Source organism: Hyalella azteca, unplaced genomic scaffold (assembly GCF_000764305.2).
Source record: "Hyalella azteca isolate HAZT.00-mixed unplaced genomic scaffold, Hazt_2.0.2 contig17942, whole genome shotgun sequence".
Lineage (NCBI taxonomy): Eukaryota > Metazoa > Arthropoda > Malacostraca > Amphipoda > Hyalellidae > Hyalella > Hyalella azteca.
In genome coordinates, this window is record NW_025947706.1 from 1,089 (window position 1) to 23,092 (window position 22,004).

The window sequence follows — 22,004 nt, forward strand, 5'->3', positions numbered from 1 at the left end:
TTTATGCGCGCAGTTAGCATCGTGAAATTCAGCACTACTGCGACTAACCTCTGACCTCAGCCATTGAAAGAATGGCATTCTATTTCCAACCGGCATCGGTGAAAAGGTTGGTCACTCGCGACTGAGCATCATAGCACCAAAGAAAGTTAATGAGCTATTTTAACGCCGAGGAGGAAGCTCCAATTTGAAAAATGTTTATTTTTAATTTGTAAACCATACAAATATTTTTATGGTTTATTAATGTAGATGAATTATACCGGAGTAGCACAACGGAAGCCGTCTCCAGTCGACGCCAGGGTCGCTCGAGTGATCACAATAGCTATGCAAGATTTTATGCAAAAAATAACAGCATCCGCCGTAACGACTGCAGGAGGCAAGGGATTGGTGCTACATTTATTCGTATATTCCCCTGCTGACGGGGCTGAAAGTGTGAGGGTATAAAGATTTAAAATCTTTATATACAAATATATAAAGATCGTTATTTTTATCAGAATTCGAGGAGCGTTGAACCCTTTCTTGATGCCTGCGTAGCATTATTATTATCACAACTATTAATGGAAGCCGATCATCCAGGCTAAAAAATACTTTCGTTATTATTTAATGCTACAATTCTTCGTTCATTCCCTACACAGGTCTTTAGTTTAGGGGCCTGTGCTACTTAATATTGAACAACAGACAAAAAAAACTGTTCCGGATGAAGAACAGTAGGCGTTGCCGCGTACCTCATTCAGACCTGCATTCTATAACGAGAGTATGTCTCTCGTTTTCCCTTGAACAATAAGTATTGTGGGCGGCTGGCGCATGGAGTAAAAGCGTCACGAACGCCTGCTGCTGGAGTCATTAGTGCAGGAACTTACGGACGCTTTCTTACGCATAAGTAAGAGCGCAGTCAGGTGTGTGTAAGGAGCTCATACGGTGGCTGTACGTCGTCGCGGAAACTCCTTCAGTGCAGCGCCAAACTCAGCGTGCTCATTTGCATCAAAATTCAAGTTCTCAACGCAACGTTTATTCCATCAATTATTCGGTAGGCATTTATTTTGGAAATTACGAGACTTGCATTACAATAGGTGCTCCGAAAATTGAGGGTGTATGCAAGTAGAAATTAAATGACTGATGTCCAAAAATTATGTTAATATTTTGATAACGATCGCGGTCGTATAACGAAAATACAGGGGAGATGGTGAAAGTGTTTCACTCAGTGATCGATCTTTATTGTGACACGAGAGTAAAGATAATCCTTAGTTTTCTTACATTTTTGTTCAGGAAGTGCTAGAGACAGAATTGAATAAGTGAAAAACTGTAGCACATCAACGGCCAGCTGCAGGTATTATATATTGTAAGGTATAATATACAACGTGATTAAAGGGATTCAAAGCATCGAGACTTCCTTAATTTACAACACTCCACGCAAATAAAAGACTTTTTGAAAGATCGTTACAAATATTATAATTCGCACGTAAAGCCCTACGTGGTGACATGATGTGGATGCGATATAATTAAGCCTATGACAGACCAAAATCTCAGGGTATACTCGTATACATAAATGCATATCAAGTCACGAGATAGCGTCGATGTTTTGCTCATTTATTGTACACTGTACGCAATACTGACGTATGGTACTCAGTAGTGATTTGAAGTTGAATTAATTAATTAATTCAAGTTATTTGATAATAATCTGAAATATTTTAAACAGTTGAGGTATTAATTTGAATTATTTGAAACAGTTGATGGCAGTGAACAACTCGCCGTAACGCGTGGTTATAAGCTAAAATGATTTTCAGATACTCGACCAAACCAGCCTTATTTGAAACAGTTGATGGATAAATTTATTATGTTTTAAGTATTTAATATATCAATTGGTTTATTTCAAGCGGTTACTGTAGCTACTAATTTGGGATATTTCAAACATTTATCTCTTTAATTTGACTTAGTTATTAAGCCCAATGTATTAATTTAAATTAGTTAAATTAGTCAATGTAATAATTTGAGTTAGTTAAAGTAGTTAATGTTTTAATTTACGCTATTTAAAGTAGTTGAAAGAATCTTTTGAGTTTATTACTCTATTTATTTATTTGAGTTTTTTAAAGCAGTAATGGATTCATTTGGGAGATTTCATTACGTTAATTTATTGATTTTGTTATGTATGATGTATTTATATAAAGTAAGATTATATAAGGGTCCATTGAGCTCATCGGGCTGCTTAATAACGCTTGTCATTACTCACCATCGTTATACATTCTTCCATAAGGATTTTTCGAATTCATGAAAATATCGAGCTTTATTCGTCTTATTTTTATCTCAATTCGAGTATTAAAAATGAAACGAGGAGCCAGTCACAGCGGAAACCAATAAAGCTGACGAGCGGAAAATCTAGAATTTCCAAGTGGAACGCATTTAAATTCTTCATAATTCGCAGCGCCTCAAACTTATCCTGAGTAATCTTGTCGAACCCTCGAGTGAACAAAATAACATCATTGCAACTGTTCACATGACAAGTTCCATCGTTATTAGTTAAGTTAGTTAGTTATTGGTAGAGCTCATAAGGAACTAAATTAGGTTAACAACTCATTGACTTTTAAGACAAAAAATCCAGTCGCATTAAACATTGACAACAAAATATTAATCTCAATAGTCGCAGGAACCTTCAGTCAACTTGCCAAAAACAAATATTGGTAAAAAATATAAATTTTCACCACAAATTAACACCAGTCGAGTTATTAAGGCGCCAAACATAATCAGCAAAATATTCAAAATAAACACAATAACATCCACTTAAGTGATAAGAAACCAACCTTTGTTAACAAATATCAATTTTTAAAACACAACATCCAGTCGACTTGATAAGAAACGTGATATGGTCAAGTTATTTTGCTGTCAATTAACACAAAGGATGGAACTTGCGCAGTCAGCGGACTTACACTCATACGAACGGTAGCGGCAGAAGAAGGGGTCTCTCAGTTCAATAATGACGGACTCCTGAAACGCTCGTGCGGACACAAGCCCAACACGTTGCTGACAGGATAATAATAAGAGTTTCTTTTGAATCAATAAAATTTGAATCAATAAAATTCTTTTCTTTTGAATCAATAAAATTTGTTTCGAGCATTCTAATTATAAAGGTTGGAAAAATCAGTAGTATTTAGTTGGGAGATTTTATACACTAAATATGAGGAGTGCCCGTGGGTGTCAGGTAAAAAGGCATTTTACAATCGAGACAATCTCATACTTGGTATTGTTACAGCGAATTATATTTTCAAGCCAGTGTCATATCAAGGAAGATAGAAACTACAACCTAGTGATATGCCAGAAAAAATGACAACTTCAACCTAGCAATGTGCCAAAAACACTTCAAGCTAGTGATTGCCACATAAGATAATGATGTAAGGCTCGTTAGATGTCAAGGAAGATTATGATTTCAGGCTATTCTAAGGTCAAAGGAAATAACTTTCATCTGAAACTCACTGTATGCTCTAGATTCTTGAGTGTAGGGAAGCCTGGGAAGTAAAGCTCAGTCTGCGCTCCAGGACACAAGCCCCTCAGGATGTCCTCCCTAGGGATGCTCCACGCCTCTCCGTGAATCAAGTCGCACTTGGCATGGTTCATGCGAACCGGTGGGAAATGCTCGGGAATCTGTAAAATTATTAATTTAAGTATTTAGAATTATAGAATATTATTAACACGGCACAGTTCACGCATCAAATTACGTCAGTATTAACTGTGCGATCTATTTTCACATAAATGCGTAACAAATACTCAGGATGATATATAATTATAATATTGCTACTGTGGCACGATCACTGAACATTGAATTAACCTCATATGCACCGAGGTCGTCCGGTGTGAAGCTGTAGACGTGCATGGGACCAGGGATAAAGGATAAAATAAAATCAGGTTGCAATTATTCCAGTATAAAATAGCGTGAACTAACCTCATAAGCACCGAGGTCGTCCGGCGTGAAGCTGTAGACATGCGTGGGACCATGAACAGAGCGTCGTCGCTCGTCTTCAGTGAGATGATGGCTCACTTTAGACATGGCCTGCAGCAGACATTCCTCGCTAATGAACGGCATGCGTGTCACAGCATCCCAGTCCTGAAAAGGATTTATTGAATATTTTTCACGGAACTTCAGCTGCCTTCTTCTAATTTGAGCCTATTTTCATATTTTAATCAGTAGTGTGCGGAAAATTTCCACATTTTGTGCTTAAATTTTACTCTTATACATGTAACCTAAAATTTAAGAACATTGAAGATATTCCTCGAAAATTCAATCACCATTTTTCACTTTCCAATTAAGTAATAATTCACCGCATTTTCTGTTGAACTTTTGTATTGGTAATTGTAAATTAAAAAATACGAACATAATCACGCGGATAGAAGTCGATGATAGGCGAGTCAGGGCTGAGCATGAGGTCAGCGTAGCACTGAGGTAGCAGCTGGGCGCTCTGGGGTGGCAGGACGGCCATCAGCTGTTCAAACGGCATCATGGCGTGGCTTAGTTCGAACTCCATGGGGCAGTCAGAGAAATCTTTGATGTCGGAAATGAAAGGTGCGCAATGGAAGGGGTAATACCAAGACCATGACTGAATACCGTTGTAGTAGTAATGTAAGATCCATTGCAGTCCTCGTACGTGGTTGACGGTCTGCTCCCGACTTATGACATCTAATGTTACATCCTCTTTGTAGCCCATTTCACTGACGTAATATTTGCGCTTGTGCTCAAGAAATTCTCGGTCTCCTGTAAGGTCGTGGCTTTTTTCGACTTCTTTGACACCAGATAATAGATCAGGGTCGCGAATATCAAGATCCCGGAGAGTCTCTTCGGTCGGTTTGACGATCTCATCGTCATCAAGAGCTGCCCAAGAGACACTTCCATCAAGCTCACCTCCATCATAGGAACTATCTTCCTTTTCATCACTGAATTTGTTCTCCACTTCATTTTCATTGAAATTTACAATCTCTCTCTTATCATCATTGACATTGTTTTCCTCTTCACCATCCTCATTGAAATTGTTTTCCGCATCATTGTTGACATTTTGAAGCTCGTTTGCGGTCTGGATAAGTGTGCTTGCATCATGCCTTTCGAGGAACTTCTCGTAATCAAACTTGGCCAGCTTAGCCATGAACTTCTGAAACCTCGGCAGGTTAAGGATGCCTGCTTCATTGAGGTATCCGTCCAGCTCTGGCATGACGCTCTTGTAAGCGTCAAAGAGCTCTGGTAATACGTCGTTGTCAATGTGCATGATGGGCAAGCGAGGGATAAAGTCATTTCCCAACACGAACAGCATGAAAACCCAGTCATCGATAATTCTTTCCAAATCATATTTGAATGACAACTTGTGACTGATGTCTTCAAAGTCATGGTTGATATACTCTCTCAGGAGACTCAGATGCAGCCACAGGTACGTGGTTTCTTCAGTGGCTGTTGGGCGTTTAGGTGATCGGTCGAAACCTCGTAATGTCCTCTGAAAAAAATTCTAAATTACTTTGCTTATGCACCATGAAATACAAATACTTGGCCCTTTTATGCAATCAATAGAACTTGAGTGATTCCGATCATAAAGAGGTGTTGTTAGAATTTCTCATTTATGTGCTGATACAATCTGATTACATAAGCTGTTATTCATCGATTATAATTAATATATATTGATATACAGGGGTTAGACTAAGACAAAATAGGGGAAACACCTGAGAAATCCACAAAATATATTTTAATATGTTGTAGGTCTACCTTTTGTGGCAATTACAGCCTCAATTCTCCGAGGTAGTGATTCATACAAATTGTGAATTGTTCCCGAATGAATTTTAACTCATACTTCAGTTAAAACTCCCTACAGCTCTTTCAAAGACGATGGCGGCCGGAATCGACTTCGGACTTGCATTTCCAAAATCAAACATAAATGCTTAATAATATTTAGGTCTGGTGATTGTGGTGGCTAAATGAGATGCTCAACTTCATTACCACGTTCCTCGTGCAATTTTTAGCGCATTCTCATTCTCATTTATGGAAAAAATTCACTATTGTGCTCGCCATGTCCGTCCGTCTGTCCGTCCGTGACTTCACGTTTTCGTCGACGAGAAAATGCGCTCTCTGTCACTCACTGCAGTGAGTGCTGAGTTATATTTTTTAAACAATTACAGCTGTCTCTAATTTCGGCACTTCTAAAAAATCTATATCTGTGCAGCTATCGGCGGAGTCCTTATGGAAACTGGTTTCTGTGGGTGTCCATTGAGGTCTGCATTAACTCTAACAGCCGTGGTCTTAAGATTGTCCCTCACAATTCGATCTAGGTACTGACGGTCTCTCTCAGACACCTCCGACTTATGGCCAGACCTGTGCTTGGCCGAGGACGTTTTTCCTTGTCTTTCATAAGAAGTCATTACTTTTGAGACGGTACCTCTAGAAACGTCAAGCCTTCGGGAAGATTCTGTCACACTAGCACCTCTTTCAAAGTCAGACAGGTTTACCATTTATAGGTCATAGGATAGGTTATAGACACAAAAGATTACTAATAATATCTGTGCAAAAATAAAATATCAATTAGCAGCAACAATAAGCAATAAAACATAAAAAAATATAACTCAGTNATTAATTCCTGTTTTCTGTGACGAGCACTATGAGAGTAACTTTCAGTAAGTGAACAACGAGTTTGTTCCACCCGCTAGTGCGCCCGGTTACAACGGATGGGCGGACAGATGGACGAACAGACAGACAGACAGACGGACATGGCGAGCACAATAGTGCATTTTTTCCATAAATGAGAAAATGCGCTACAATTATGTCACGTTTTCGTTGTTTATAACATGTTCAAAAATTATGTTATCAAAATGTCTGGGGGTTTCCTTTATTTTTCTCAGCTCCTGTATATATTATTTGAGCTTTTCCTCCTTATATCAACGTACTTGAAGGAAAACACATTGCAAATGATTAATTTGTAAGATAAAGACCGCGATATAACATTCTGCATCTAACTTTAAAATTAAGTTTCTCTATTGAAATGAACACCTATTAAGAATATCTCTAAATGATTTCCTTGCAGCAGGCCAAAAGTAATAAATATAATATTTGTTAAGAAGTTATAGGAAGTGCCATGTGATCGCCTCACACCTCCCTGTCTCTTATACACATCTAGATGTGTATAAGAGACAGTTGGGTTGCTTCTTGACTACTTGTCGCATGCGTGGCTAGCAGTTAGTCTAGAAATGCCAAAAGGGGAGCTAATGACAGCATTCGGGGTCGTACCGTTCTCTGCGTGTTGCCCAGTGCTTGTCGAGCCTGATCTTGAAAGCGTTAATAGAGGAGGCAGTGACTACACTGTCCGGCAGGCTGTTCCATATTGACACGACTCTGTAGGAGAAGTAGCCGGCTCTGACGTTCAGTCTGCAGCGGCCCTTAGCGAGTTTCAGGCTGTTCCCGCGGGTATCTCTGCCGTCGTGAAGGTGCAGCTGGGGGAAAATAAAAGCAAATCCTTAAGTAATTCATTAATTCCCGTTTTCTGTGACGAGCACTATAAGAGTAATTTTCAGTAAGTGAACAACGAGTTTGTTCCACCCGCTAGTGCGCCCGGTTACAGTGGCATCTCCGACGGGATTTGTCTTTTTCTAACACAGTAAATAAAGTTTAAAGTGCTTATAAACTGTCACAGCTAATTTTTAACATGCCAATTGCTCAGTAACAAATAAAAAAATACTTGAAGTAACTAACCTGTTTTCATAACTAAATAATTTTTCTAAATGCCAAGAACTCAAAAATAATTCAAGCCCTAATAATCAATGTAACAACCTAAAAAAATTTTGTTTAATGCCAATAACTCATAAGAATCATTTAGTTAGTAAATATGGAACGTGGGTGGAGTGATAAGGTGGTAGCTGACCGTGCTGCTTCCACCAAAGTCAATGATGAAGAGGCATACATTATTGAGCACCAAGATGCTGCATCAGTCCCTGCTCCGGTGTCTGGCCAACCTTCTGGCTGGGCAGCAGCTGCGCCTCCGCCATCTACTAAGCCAAAAGCAACCGCAGCAACAACAAGGTTGTTGGGGCCCCATGACCATGCTGTGGCTACTACTGCTGCATCCCAGCCTGATGTGCCTGCTTCAGCTGTTCGTCGGCCGTCAGACCTCACTGAGGAGCACATGTCAACGCTGCTCTCCTTTCAGTCGCTGCTGATTCAATTTTCTCATCCTCGTGTACGAGCGGATTTTGTTAATCGTGAATTCGGATTTAACATTAACCCCGACTTGTTACCGCGAATTGACGAGCTGCGTTGGACAATATTGCCACGATGGTCGGGAGGCTCCATCACGACCCTAACTATGAGGAACCAAGTTGCCATTAATCATCAGCTCAAACTGCTGGACCAAAGTGAAGATTTGTTGCTGACCGATACTGACGCCATTGATCGCTGCCTAACGTATAAAGAGTGGTTCTCTACTCTACAGACTATCGCAGCTGATAGATACTGGGATCGCGTGCCCCCTGAAAGCCGCTGTACCCACATCCTTGCCTCTGATGATGAGAGATGTGCCAGTCTCAGTACCCATTCATCTCAGGTCGCGCGCAAACCATACTTGCCCAGTAATAATGATGGACATCCCAGGAAGGTCAAACGCTCGAAATCAAGCTCGGCAACTACACAAAAAGAAATTGTACGTAAGGAAAGCTCTCACGTGAAGTCCAAGAAGAGTAAGGCATGCAAAATTGAAGAGGTAGTCATCTCATCATCGGATATTTCTTCTGACGAGTCACAATGTTCTGATGGTATTAGATATCATTGTTCTCCTCCTGACGACGCTGCAAAGATTGTACCGCAAGTGAACTACCCTCTTAGTGGTCTAATTGCTGACACCAGGTCAGTGGTAACTCCTCCAGTGTTTCAGATGGATGGAAAGATGACTCTTAAAGAATATTTAGTGATTTTTGAGAAATATTTTACTAACAAATTTAGAGGTGATTCCCGTGATAAGTCACAAATGCTAGTACGTAAGGAAAGTTCTCACTTGAAGTCCAAGAAGAGTAAGGCATGCAAAATTGAAGAAGTAGTCATCTCATCATCGGATATTACTACTGACGAGTCTGAAAGTTCTGATAGTGTTAGATACCATTCTTCTCCTCCTGATGATGCTGCAAAGATTGCACCACAAGTGAACTACCCTCTTAGTGGTCTGATTGCTGACACCAGGTCAGTGGTAACTCCTCCAGTGTTTCAGATGGATGGAAAGATGACTCTTAAAGAATATTTAGTGATTTTTGAGAAATATTTTACTAACAAATTTAGAGGTGATTCCCGTGATAAGTCACAAATGCTGGCAAAATTTATTACTGGTGATTTACTGAGAGTTTATGAGATAAGAGGTGGTAGTAAGATGGACTACGAGGATATTAAGGATCAACTGCTGCAGTATTATCGTAAAAAGAGAATAGGTGGAAAGAGCTACTGGAGAAAGGAACTTGCTAAAGCCACTCCAGAGGCAGGCGAGGGTTATGACATATTTGGTATGAGGCTTAGTGAGCTAGCACAGTTAGCATATCCGGAGAACAAGAAGGAATGTGCAAGAACCCTCCGACATGTATTTCTGCAAGCATTGCCCAGTCACATCACAGAAAAGATCCTCGACGCCGAGAGTGGACTGAAGGCCTCCAGTAATGCGAAGTCAAAGTATCTGACATTCTCTGGTCTTATGGAGATGGCTAAAGACCTCCAAGATCGCTCCAAGACAATAATGTGGGCTAGTCAGCCTCCAGCAGCAGTTCCTCGCGAGTCTCAAAAGTCACCAAAAGGGCCTAGCGTGCGTCCTCGTGAATACCGGCCACAGCAGAAGATGCAAACGACACCAGACAGAAGCGCGAATTCCACGAACTCTGAAGATCAACGACAGACGCCACGGCGTCAGCAATCTTCAGGACACTCAGTCAGGCGGTCACCATGCTCCTATTGTAAGCGACCTGGTCATCATGTTCGAGAATGCTGGAGAGCTTCGAAGTCTTGCTTGATTTGTGGTGGTGGACATTTCATCGAAAATTGCCCTAGATACGATTCAAACTATCGATCGCGTTCGCAGCCCCGTAAGAAGGCTGAGCAGAAGCCTTTAAACTAAGTGGTCTCTCTGATGAGGGGCGTGCAGCGAGACGATCTTATTCAGCCCTAACTAGCCGTAATGAATCAAGCCAGCAGCCTGTTTCAAACATCAGAAAACCCACTGATGATCCCTTGAAGCGGGACAAGGATCGCAATGTACAAGTTGCTAAGTCAGGTGCAAGTTCAGCTACAGCGGAGAAACGCGCGACTGCGTCGACCGGCTCCACAGGTCTAGTGACTACTCGCAAAGCTGATGCCAACGATGCTCACTCACGCCAGTTGTCTGGTAGTTGTGACCGCAGTGCAATTGAAGCTGACGTGGTTGTAGTTCGCGCTGATACAAGGTATGGTGCTACTGGTAACTGTAATGCTGATAATACCATTATGTCTCCTTCTGAGACTCGAACTAACATGACAGAACCAGTGCCCAGTGAAATAAGAACACCGTGTATTCCTGGCCGAGTAGTGAACTTGCTAACCAGTAATGTTGAGTTACTGAAGGTAGAAATTTTATTGAATAAGACTCTAGTCACTGCCGTTATTGATACTGGTGCAGAAAATTCGTTGATTTCTTGTGATTTAGCCTTAAGATGTGGACTGGAAGTGAGTAATGAACCCAAAACTTTCCGAGTGATAGGACAGCAATATTTTCAGACTGTAGGAACAGCAAAGTGTGATGTAGTTATTGATGGTGTTGTGATGCTGGCACCGCAGCTAGTTGTTTTTCCTGGTAATGCTAACACAAACATTTCTCTTTTACTTGGAATTGATTTTTTAAAGATGAATAGAATTGAATTGTGCATTAGTAAACGGTTGCTTGTGAGACATTATGACGATGGTAGTACTGCCGAAATTTATTTAAATCGTCTGGGTGAATCTTTGAAAGTTATGTTTTGTTCTATACCTGTCTCTTATACACNTGATAGGCTTTGCGTCAATGACTTTTTCTTCCACACAGCAAAATTATTCGACTCTAGAGAGGGAGCTAACCGCACTTCGATGGGGAGTGAAAACTTTTAGGCCTTTTCTCTTTGGAGTATCGTTTAATTTGTATACCGACCACCAACCATTAGTTCACCTGCACAACATGAAAATTGTTTGTTCTAGGTTGGCGCGCACGGTAGAAGAACTTGCCGACTATGTATTTAATATCTATTATGTTCCTGGTCATTTAAATTGTGCTGCCGATGCTTTGTCTAGGCTCAACTGCAAAGTTCCTGATTGTGATGAAGTAGAGTCACCCGTCCTTCCTGCTGGCCTTGTGTTGAATGGTTACCCAGTACCTGGCGGAGGTGATTCATTATTTGAAAGTCTTCTTAGATCTTTGCGAGGTATATCAGACACCGGAGCTTTGCCTGCTGATGAGCATAGGTTAAGAGAATTACTTGTTGATGACCTTGTAAATAATTCTTCTAAGTATAATCTTCAACTTGATCGCGAGTCCCGAAAACAATTAAGATTAATGCGATGTAAAGGTCAGTTGCCGGCTCTAGATGTATTGTTATCAGCCAGCCGACTCTTTGACGTTAAAATTTTCGTGTACTTCTGGTCAACCGAACCAATAATTTATCAGTACGACGAGTGTTCACAAATAATTCATTTGCAGTGCATTAGCGGTATACATTTTAATCCTCTCATTGAAGTTGTAAACTATGTAGTACCTGATGTACGTGAATGTTCTGTTAATACTGTAAGCAAACAATGTATTGATCTACTATGTCCTGTTCGTGATGCATACCTTGAGGATGAGGAAGATTCCGTTGCTGAAGTGGATGGAATTTCTGACTCAGAGTTACTTGATGGTGAGCTGAGCTGCTCGCATCGTATTGGTGCCTTGCCTCGGTTGCGTGTCTCGTGCGGTGAGCATGAGTTGTGTGCGGTTGTAGATACTGGGGCGGAGGTTAGTCTTGTTTCCTTGAGTGCGTTGCGGAAGTTGAATGAATCTGTGCATTTCGACGTAGTGCAAAAACCGCTTTGTGATATTATTGGCTTTTCTGGAGTGAGAAGCACCATTGAGCACTCGGTTGAATTGTCACTCAGTGTTGGGAAGTACTCAATGTCAAGGTCACACCGATTCGCTATTGTTCATGATCAAATGCTTCCATTTTGTTTCTTATTTGGATTAGATTTCTTGTCTGAGCATGGGATCGATGTTGATCTGAATACCAACNTCCCGAAAACAATTAAGATTAATGCGATGTAAAGGTCAGTTGCCGGCTCTAGATGTATTGTTATCAGCCAGCCGACTCTTTAACGTTAAAATTTTTGTGTACTTTTGGTCAACCGTCTTGTCAGTTTTGCTGAAAACTCAGTGTTTGTTGTGCAAACGGAGGAGCACGCGTCACATCAGCTTGAGTCTCGCATTGTGGATGATGATCTGAGGTTCGAGATTACCGGTATCTCGCAGACAATTAATGGAATATCACTGTTGATGTCGGATGACATTATTAAACTTGTCCAATCACGTTGCAAGGAGATTAAAGTGCTCATTAATTTGGTGAAAGGAAATAAACCTACTAAGGTGTGGCCACGCAATTTGACGAAGTTTCGCCGGTTTTCTAAGGAACTTTCTGTGCGAAATGGCATTCTTGTATTTGGTAGTTTGTCTCCAGTTATCGTGGTCCCTTTCAATATTGTGCTTGAGATGGCATTAGTGATTCATTTTGAGTTCGCGCATATCGGGAGAGATAAGATTTTAGACTTGATGACACCGTTGGTATGGCACCCTTCAAGATATTCAATTGTTAGTGACTTGTGTTCAACCTGCCATCACTGTCAGATTTTTAAAGAGTATTCATCCCCGATTGTCCCGCCAATTCTTAAAATTTGTTCTGAGTACCCTTTCGAGCTCGTAGCGGCCGATTTGGTGTCCTTGCCTAGAACTTCGTCGGGCTTTGTGGGCTGTCTGGTGGTTGTTGATCACTTTAGTAAGTGGGTTGCCGCCCTACCAATTAAGAACAAGAAAAGTACCACTGTCATTGCTGCATTTTCACGACACATTTTTCCAAGCTTGCCATGTCTACCAACTAACCTTTTGACAGACAATGGGCCAGAATTTACCTCAGTAGAATTTTCGAAGTTTTTGGAAGAATTTAATATCAAACATAAATTAATTACTCCTCTGTGCCCAAGAAGTAGCGGAGTTATCGAGAGGGTGCACAGAACGCTGCAAAATTTTCTTCGTAATTTGAGTGATGACCCTGGAGCTTGGGATAAGAATTTGCCCAAAGCCATCATCATTTATAATAGTACTTATCATTCTGAACTTGCGATGTCACCGTCCAAATTCCTTCTTACTAAAGCCCATCGAACTAATTGTGATTTGCCCTTGTCAAATAAGTTACGAGAGACCTGGAAGGTTGGTCATCCCAAATTTTTACCTTTCAAAGTTGGTCAGTCTGTCCTGATGAAGGTCCATCAACCAGGTTTTCTAAATGTAAACAAATTGAGCTGTAATTTTAAAGGACCCTATCGCGTGTCTCACGTAAATGATAATGGCATTACCTATCAACTAACTGATCCAAACAGTGGAGAGATTATAAGAGCCCATCATTCCAAATTGCGAATTTACCGCTTGGCTCCCAAGTATCTTTCTCAGCATCCACTGTATATGGCGAAACAAAGTGCTATCCAGTGTGAAGTTGATGCTATGCCTGCTCCTGGTCGTAGTTCTGTCGCGTGTAGTTCTATTAGTAGTTCAACAGAGGGTGATGAGTCAGTGAGTGACGATCCAGTGGGTGATGAGTCTGTCAGCAATGAGTCGTTGAGTGATGAGTCTGTCAGCAATGAGTCGTTAAGTGAAGTTCGTCATGGAATCTCTATTGCAAGTCATGCTTCTCATTCTGGTAATTTTAGTATTTCGTCTGGTAGTAAGTCTGAGTCATTCCATGGGTTTCATGATGCACCGGCCGAGAGGGAGGTGGAGTTGCCATTGACGAGTACATCGTTGAGTGGTTCTAGACTGAGTTCGCCTGGTCGTTCAAGTTCATCAAAACATTCCCTTGTTGGCTTATGTAAAGGTTGTCATTTCGAAACTCGTATTGACAGTGAAGGTAATAGCAGTACAAATTTTTATGTAACTAGCGAAATGGAGTCTGATGTACCTGTAAATTGTGATGTTGCGACTCAATCAATACTAAATTCAAAGTTGGACCAAACATTGTCATCACCAATTTCTGATAGTTTTCTCGAAAAATGTACTATTTCTGCCGCTGATTTGGAGGAAGATTGGGAGTTGTCCTCATTAGATTCCCAGCTTATGATAGATGAATCGCAGGAAGAAACCGATGTTGAATGTTCTCTGTCACCTCGTACCTTAACAGCAGTTTTGGAAACTGCTTCCCATGAAGTCATTGCTGATCATGCGTCTTGCGCTAGTAGTAGTGAAGCTATAAATTTTGATCATGTAACAGCTGTAGAGGGTGATGAGGAATTCCATGGGTTCCCGGCATTTGAGGAATCAGCGAAAAAGTTAGCACAGTTGAAGTCAGTAACTGAGAGTTGTGTTGACAGTAAGCCTGAGGGCAAGAATGATCAAAGAAAAAGAAAGCTGACGAATGCGCCCATTCACTCAATGCAAACTCGATCGAGAGGACCAGTATCCGATGATGATATATTCGTGTAATCAGTGTTGTTGTCTTACTGTAATGCATATTTGTTATCTCTTAAATGTAATAATCAGTCTTATATCGTGAGTGTTGCGTGCTGTACATATTTTACCAATGATCTTGTAGTTTATTGCAAATTTTATTCCGTTATTCAAGTGTAACTGATATTTTACCCTGTAAATATATTATGTAATAAAGTTCGCCTTACACAGACCTTGGTCTGGTGGGGGGGGTATGTTACCGGGGGTAATCTTAGGGCAGACCAAGTTCATGTGTTTCAGCTCACAATTATATAATTTTCTATTTCAGTATTTATTGTTTTAACTTATTAGTTTTATGCATTTTGGTTCTTATTCATTCTATTGTCATTTATTATTATGGTTCTTTTCATATCTGTCAGTTTGATTAATCTTTAGTGCGATGCTTGTGTTGCAATAATTACTTTAATTGTTATCTCAAATCACTTTTGCACTTGCATTTGCCCGTGACTGTTTTAACTCTATAATATATTCCTTAATTCATTATCCTATTTTGTTGATCATGTTTAAAGTCAAATTAATTTACTAAATTCCCTCACATAGCAAATAAATTATTATGTCTCTTATTGCATGTATATTTATGTTCATTTGTTTGTTTCAGTTGCTGTGTGTTTCACTCCACCCATTGTTTCATTCCATTGTTTCATTCCATAGTCTCATGTTTCAATAGTTTTACAGTCTTAAGTTTATTTGAACATTTATCTATTCAATTCTAATTATGAGCTTGGCAGATTATTCTTATTGTATACAATTTTTAACAAATTGGCTTCTCTTTTAATAAATGAAAATAAATGCTGAAATAAAAGCAAATCCCTAAGTAATTCATTAATTCCTGTTTTCTGTGACGAGCACTATGAGAGTAACTTTCAGTAAGTGAACAACGAGTTTGTTCCACCCGCTAGTGCGCCCGGTTACAACGTTGTAACTATACCCGGCACAATAACCCCTGGACGCAAGGAGAAGTCAATGCATAGTGTTTCTACATGGAGTTGTGCCTTGCAGGAAAGATGTACTATTTGCACCAATTTTAAGCGGGTGTATGAGTGTTTTGGACCTCCACTGTTTCCATATTATGTAATCTTTTCAAGACATATATATAAGGCACTGGATGTCAGCTCGTTTCAGTGTTGCACCGGCCGGCGGCCGTGTGAATGATCAGGTGTGCGACTTTTAACCGTTGTGTTACTTCTAAAGTATTATTTATGCAATTAGATACCACTAATTTCTTTTTAGGTTTAAAACATACTTTCTAATATATATAATTTTAATATTTTTTTCACAGAATATTTTTAAGAAATCACGCAATTATTATTTGGCCTATACCATGAGTAAACATAAAGCTTCACTTACTAATGACCAAATAGCAGCCTTATTAGCAGAAGGTTCTTCAAGTGACTCTGACAGTTCAGGGTTGAGTGATGACTTGGTTGCAGGCTATTTTTTCTGACTATAAATAAAGCATGATGGGGGTGTGCATTTGGACCAAACCGGCATGACGTCTATAGACGTCGTTGAGCGTCAATGTGTTAATAGTCAGTTATTACTTGACTACTTGTTATCAATTTAATGATTTCAATATGAAATAACACAGGGAAGTTTTAGGTTGAAATTCTGTTCGAAATTGAAAATGATTGTTTTCAGGTGATTTCAAAATGTGCTAACAAAAATGTATAATTTTCTCATGTTCTATAAAAAATTTATCACAGGCTATAAAAATTGATGAAATATAATGCAAGCATGGCCATTTTTTTCAGAACGGTCAACATTCAACACTTTAACCAAATTGCAAAAACATTCAGCAAGTGAAGAAAATATCTATTCTCTGATCCACTACTGGATTTTTTAGCCGTGGTTTTATGGAATGGCCAGCAGTGATTCCATTTCTTTGAGCCGTGAATTCCATATATTGGCCATTGTCAACCATGAAGGGCCCTTTACGAGCCACAAACCTATTTACAAAGTCATGTTCACATGTTGTGTAATCTCTAATTTTACCCTGGAAACCATCAAACAGCAACAATAATATTTGTCTCTACTTTAATGGCAACTCAACACATGATGAATCTGATAATGCAGTCTGACTGCTCTAACTTGACCACAACTACGTGATCTTCAACAAAACATTTAGGGTTGACTCGTTATCATGACATTATGCAGGATATTTTGGCAGGAGCATTGAAGTACAGCAGATTGCGGAAGTTGCAGGGTGTGTACCAGTCATGGAAAACCTGGAAAGTCATGGAATTTGATTTTTCATTTTTCAGGCCTGGAAAGTTATTGGATTTCATTTCAGGTCATGGAAAGTCATGGAACATAAGGTACTGTCAAACGGGGTTAACGGGGGCGGGGTAATAAGGGATAGTCCTCCAACATTTTGTAGAAATGTTGTAGCAGCTAAACAAAGTAAAATATTGCAAAACTAAAAATAGTGGTGTAAAGTTCAACATTTTTACTATCTGTGCAGCATGAAGCAAGTTGAGAAATCATACATTTATTACCTCTAAAAAATCCCTGAAATAAAGTGTGAAAAGTGAGATTTTGGAAAATGCTAAGGTCTGTAGCAGTCTAAAAAATATTTGTCATATTGACAGGGTTGGCAATGATTAAATCAAAATGATTAAATCATGTGATTAAATCACTTGATTTTTTTATAAAAAAATCATGATTTTTTTTTATTTATTTGATTTCTTTGAATTTTTTGATTTTTTTTTTCATATATTTAAATATACCTATTGAGTGGCAGTCTTTAATTTATATTGAGGTATTGTTATTCATGATTTAGTATAAATGTACTATGAGTGACAATTTGGTATATAAACTTGTTGCCTTTAGTGTGTATTAGGTTCCAATAAATTGAATGTTTTTGGTACAGAGGCATCAAGTGTGCAATACATTGTACGTAGCTAGCAGCTTAGCTAATTCTTATAAGGCTATAAGTAGTCTTTAACTATTTGACTATTTGTTATATATTGATTACAATATACAATTTAAATGTGTTAGCTAGCTTATACATGGTGGGGCAGAACTGATTGAACAGTTTTGAGGCAAAATAAAAGAGTAATGGAGGTACATAAAGAAGAAAATTTATTTTCTTCAAGATTAGCATAACATACCATTTAAAATACTTATGTTTTGAAAACAATATCAGAAAGATGCGTCTGTTAGCTGCAACACACTGTTGGAGTCATTCTCAGAAGTTTTCTACAGCACGTTCACACATATGGCAAGGTATGGCTATAACCTCTGCTGCAATAATCCGTTCCCTTAGCTGTGATAGGGTGTGAGGGCGACTTCTTAACCCCTTTCTTTTAGATGTCTCCAAAGAAAGAAATCGCAAATGGTCAAATCAGGTGACCTCGCAGGCCACTGTAAATCACCCCTCAGAGACACCACACTGTTAAAAAAAATGGTGAAAAAACGGTCCCACTGGCATTCTAGTGGCCAGTCGCCCCGTGAAAATAAACTGTTTCGCCGTTTTCATCAGATGTTTTACAGATTTCTGGTGTTTAATTAGAATAAAAACGGTGAAAGTGTGTTTCTTTTCACGTGCTGACCAGCCACTAAAACGCCGGTAATACCGTTAACGGTAATTTTTCTAACAGTGCAGACGTCCGGGAAACATGCATTTCAAAACATTGAGTTACATTTGGGCTATGTGAGCTGTAGCCTCATCCTGCTGGAACCACAGGTCTCCCAATGCTTCATTTCAACAATGTTTTCCATCATGGGCTGCAAGAAATTTTGCAACATTGCAGCATAGCAATCGGAATTCACCGTCACGGTTACTCCCTCCTCTGAGAATGACTCCAACAGTGTGTTGCAGCTAACAGCCCCCATCTTCCAGATATTGTTTTCAAAACATAAGTATTCTAAATGGTATGTTATGCTAACCTCTAGGAAAATAAACTTTCTTCTTTATGTACCTCCATTATTCTTTTATTTTGCCTCAAAACTGTTCAATCAATTGATTCAATTCTGCCCCACCCTGTATAAGCTAGCTAACACATTTAAATTGTATATTGTAATCAATATATAACAAATAGTCAAATAGTTAATGACTACTTATAGCCTTATAAGAATTAGCTAAGCTGCTAGCTGCGTACAATGTATTGCACACTTGATGCCTCTGTACCAAAAACATTCAATTTATTGGAACCTAATACACACTAAAGGCAACAAGTTTATATACCAATTTATCATTCATAGTAAATTCAATGTATTACACTCTTGATGCCTCTGTACCAAAAACATTCAATTTATTGGAACCTAATACACACTAAAGGCAACAAGTTTATATACCAATATGTCATTCATTGTACATTTATACCAAACCATGAATAACAATGCCTCAATATAAATTAAAGACAGCCACTCAATATATTTAAATATATGAAAAAATCAAATAAATCAAAAAAATCAAATAAATCCTGATTTTTTATAAAAAAATCAAGTGATTTAATCACATGATTTAATCATTTTGATTTAATCATTGCCAACCCTGCCTCTAGGAAAATAAAATTTCTTCTTTATGTACCTCCATTACTCTTTTATTTTACCACAAAACTGCTCAATCAGTTCTGCCCCACCCTGTATATTGAGAGGTTGAGATTGTATTGACCTTTTAGGCAATTAGAATGATTTTCCACCCTAATACAAATATTCTAATTAAAATATTTGATTTCAATCTTTAAATATGCGAATTTAAAACTAGAAACAAAACAATTACAATTATAAGACTATATATAAAATAAATAAATGCAGTGAATGGATATAAAATATTCGAATTGTGCACATGTTTATTTCAAACAGTGTTAGATTTTCTCATAACATAAGTCTCGTTTCAAGTCATATGAGGTTTGTTTGGTTATCATTCAGTTTAAGTTTAGTATTGGTTTATTGGTCTGAATTAAATGGGAACAGTGCAGTCAGTCACTCAGTCACTACTAGTTGGTGTGTAAAGAGGTAGAGTCTGGTAGATTTATAGGACATAAAACCAGTACCGTAAAATGGGGTTACTTTGACCGGCGGGGTAACTTTGACCACTTTTTGTTTTTTTAACAAAAACCCCCAAAACTCAAAAACTATTTGACATAGAAAAATTTTGTCAATGGCAATCAAAGGCCTAATACTGAGGCTACGTAACACAATAGAAAGATTTAAAAAGTTTGCATATCTAATAGGTTAAAAAATCAAAAATGTGACCCATGAAAAAGAGCTATTATTTAAAGCCTGTCGGAGTACCCCCTCCAATTTTTTTATTTTTTGGTAAAATAACTCCAGGTTTTGATGCATTGTAGTAGAACTCTTCTAGTTACATATGCAAAAGACAAATTTTAGGAAAGTGTCATAGTTTGCAAATGGGGGCGCCGCCCTTCAATGGGGGAACTTTGACCACCTGATGGCAGCCATGACGGGGTAACATTGACCGGCTTGGAAATTAAGTTAAAATTACCATAGGTACCTATATAACATATTTTATGTTTGAAACACCTATTAATGTTTTCTTTTTATGTTTCAGACTCTACAGAGTCTTATACATGGTAATTTTAACTTAATTTCCAAACCGGTCAATGTCACCCCGTCACGGCTGCCATTAGGTGGTCACATTTCGCCCATTGGGGGGCGGCACCCCCATTTGCAAACTATGACACTTTCCTAAAATCTGTCTTTTGCATATGTAACTAGAAGAGTTCTACTACAATGCACCACAACCTGGAGTTATTTTGCCAAAAAATAAAATTGATTATTAGCCATCCATTATGATTCATATACTGTTATTGTTAGTAGGCTAATTGCAACATAAAAAATAACACCTCAAAAAAGACAAAAAAGCTGAAAAAATAAAAAAAATCAAATAAATCAAAAAAATCATGAAAAAATAAAAAAAATCATTGATTTTTGATTTTTTTGATTTAAAAAAAAAAAATAAAAAAATCGCCAACCCTGCATATTGAAAAATTTAACTTATATAAAAATTGCACACTAATGTTGGCTTAAAATTTACAGAATTTGTGATTGACAGAATTTGCATATCTCATTCCAAGAAAAAATGGTGGCCATTTCCGCAAAATGGGGTAATAAGAAACCCCCCTAAAATTGCATTTACAGTAGAACCTTGGTTAGCAAAGGCTCAGGTTAATGAAAAAATCAATTAACAACAAAGAGTTTTGATTAAATTTTCTTTGCTCAATGAAAAAATTTCACTTAATAAAAAATGACTGCATCAGTCATCACAAAATTGTGCATAGAATGTCACAGATAGAATTGAGCACTGGGCAACAAAGAATGAAAAGTAATTAACCTAAACTATGATTTATTTCTCCAAAAAATATGATGATTGTCACTGAAATATTCCTTCCTGTTTCAGGTATGTTTTTTACAATCTTTTTTTGTTATAGTGAAATCACTTGACTCAATAAAAATTGTGCAAAATTACAAACCATCCTGTAAGCTTACAGATACAGAAAAAATTCTACATGGCTGCTGATATGAAGCTTGCAGCAGACATGGTCATTGTCAATGCTCAATGGCATGTCTATGGATACAGTAATATCACATTAATAATATGGTAATGTATGGATAAGGTAATATTATATCAATAAAGATAAACCAAGTAAAAATCACAGAAAATTTCATTTATTCTACATTTACATCATCTACAAAGGAAGAGGAGAACTTCAAAGTACTGTTAGTAATAGATGAGAACACTCTGCATGCTTCAAATGTTTACAAATAGCATATGGAATTTTTTTGGAGATGCCATACGATCAATAACAGGATAATGTATGAATATGGCAATAGTATCATATCAATAAAGGAGAAATGAGTTAAAATCACAGGAAATGTCATTTACTGTACATCTACATCATCTACAAAGGAAGAGGAGGACTTCAGAGTATATACTGTTAGTAATAAATGTCTACACTCTGCCTGCTTCAAATGTTTTAAAATTATGTTCTATTTCAAGTGTCCCTTATTACCCCATTCCCAGGGGTAATTCAGGATGCTTTTATTTGGCATCTGGCACCTTATGAATATTTGAATAGTAAATGAATTTTTTGGAGATGCCATACCATAGCTCTTGCAAAGAGCTTTAAAATGAGCCCATACTTGTTTATGAAATGTTTTATGGTAAGAAGTTATTAGCAAGAAATGTGCAAAACTGTCCCTTATTACCTCTGTTTGACAGTATATTCATGCCTACCTCTGCAAATGAGTTTCCTGAGGAAGTTTTGCATTGCCAAGAGCTCTGTGATATTGTCCATGAAATGAAAATAACATTTA

At 38.3% G+C, this 22,004-nt stretch overlaps 1 protein-coding gene across 1 annotated transcript; it reads right to left on the reverse strand.

The window, feature by feature from the left end:
* Positions 1-2,337: 2,337 nt before the first annotated feature.
* Positions 2,338-6,378, reverse strand: LOC108681439 (5'-3' exoribonuclease 1-like; the record flags this gene model as incomplete). Its single annotated transcript, XM_018170465.1, has 6 exons — positions 6,277-6,378; positions 4,359-5,462; positions 3,929-4,090; positions 3,463-3,630; positions 2,919-3,012; positions 2,338-2,451 (listed from the first exon to the last, which is right to left on the reverse strand). Coding segments are annotated over exons 1-6 (1,744 nt in total), but the record flags the coding sequence as incomplete, so codon positions are not given.
* Positions 6,379-22,004: the final 15,626 nt, after the last annotated feature.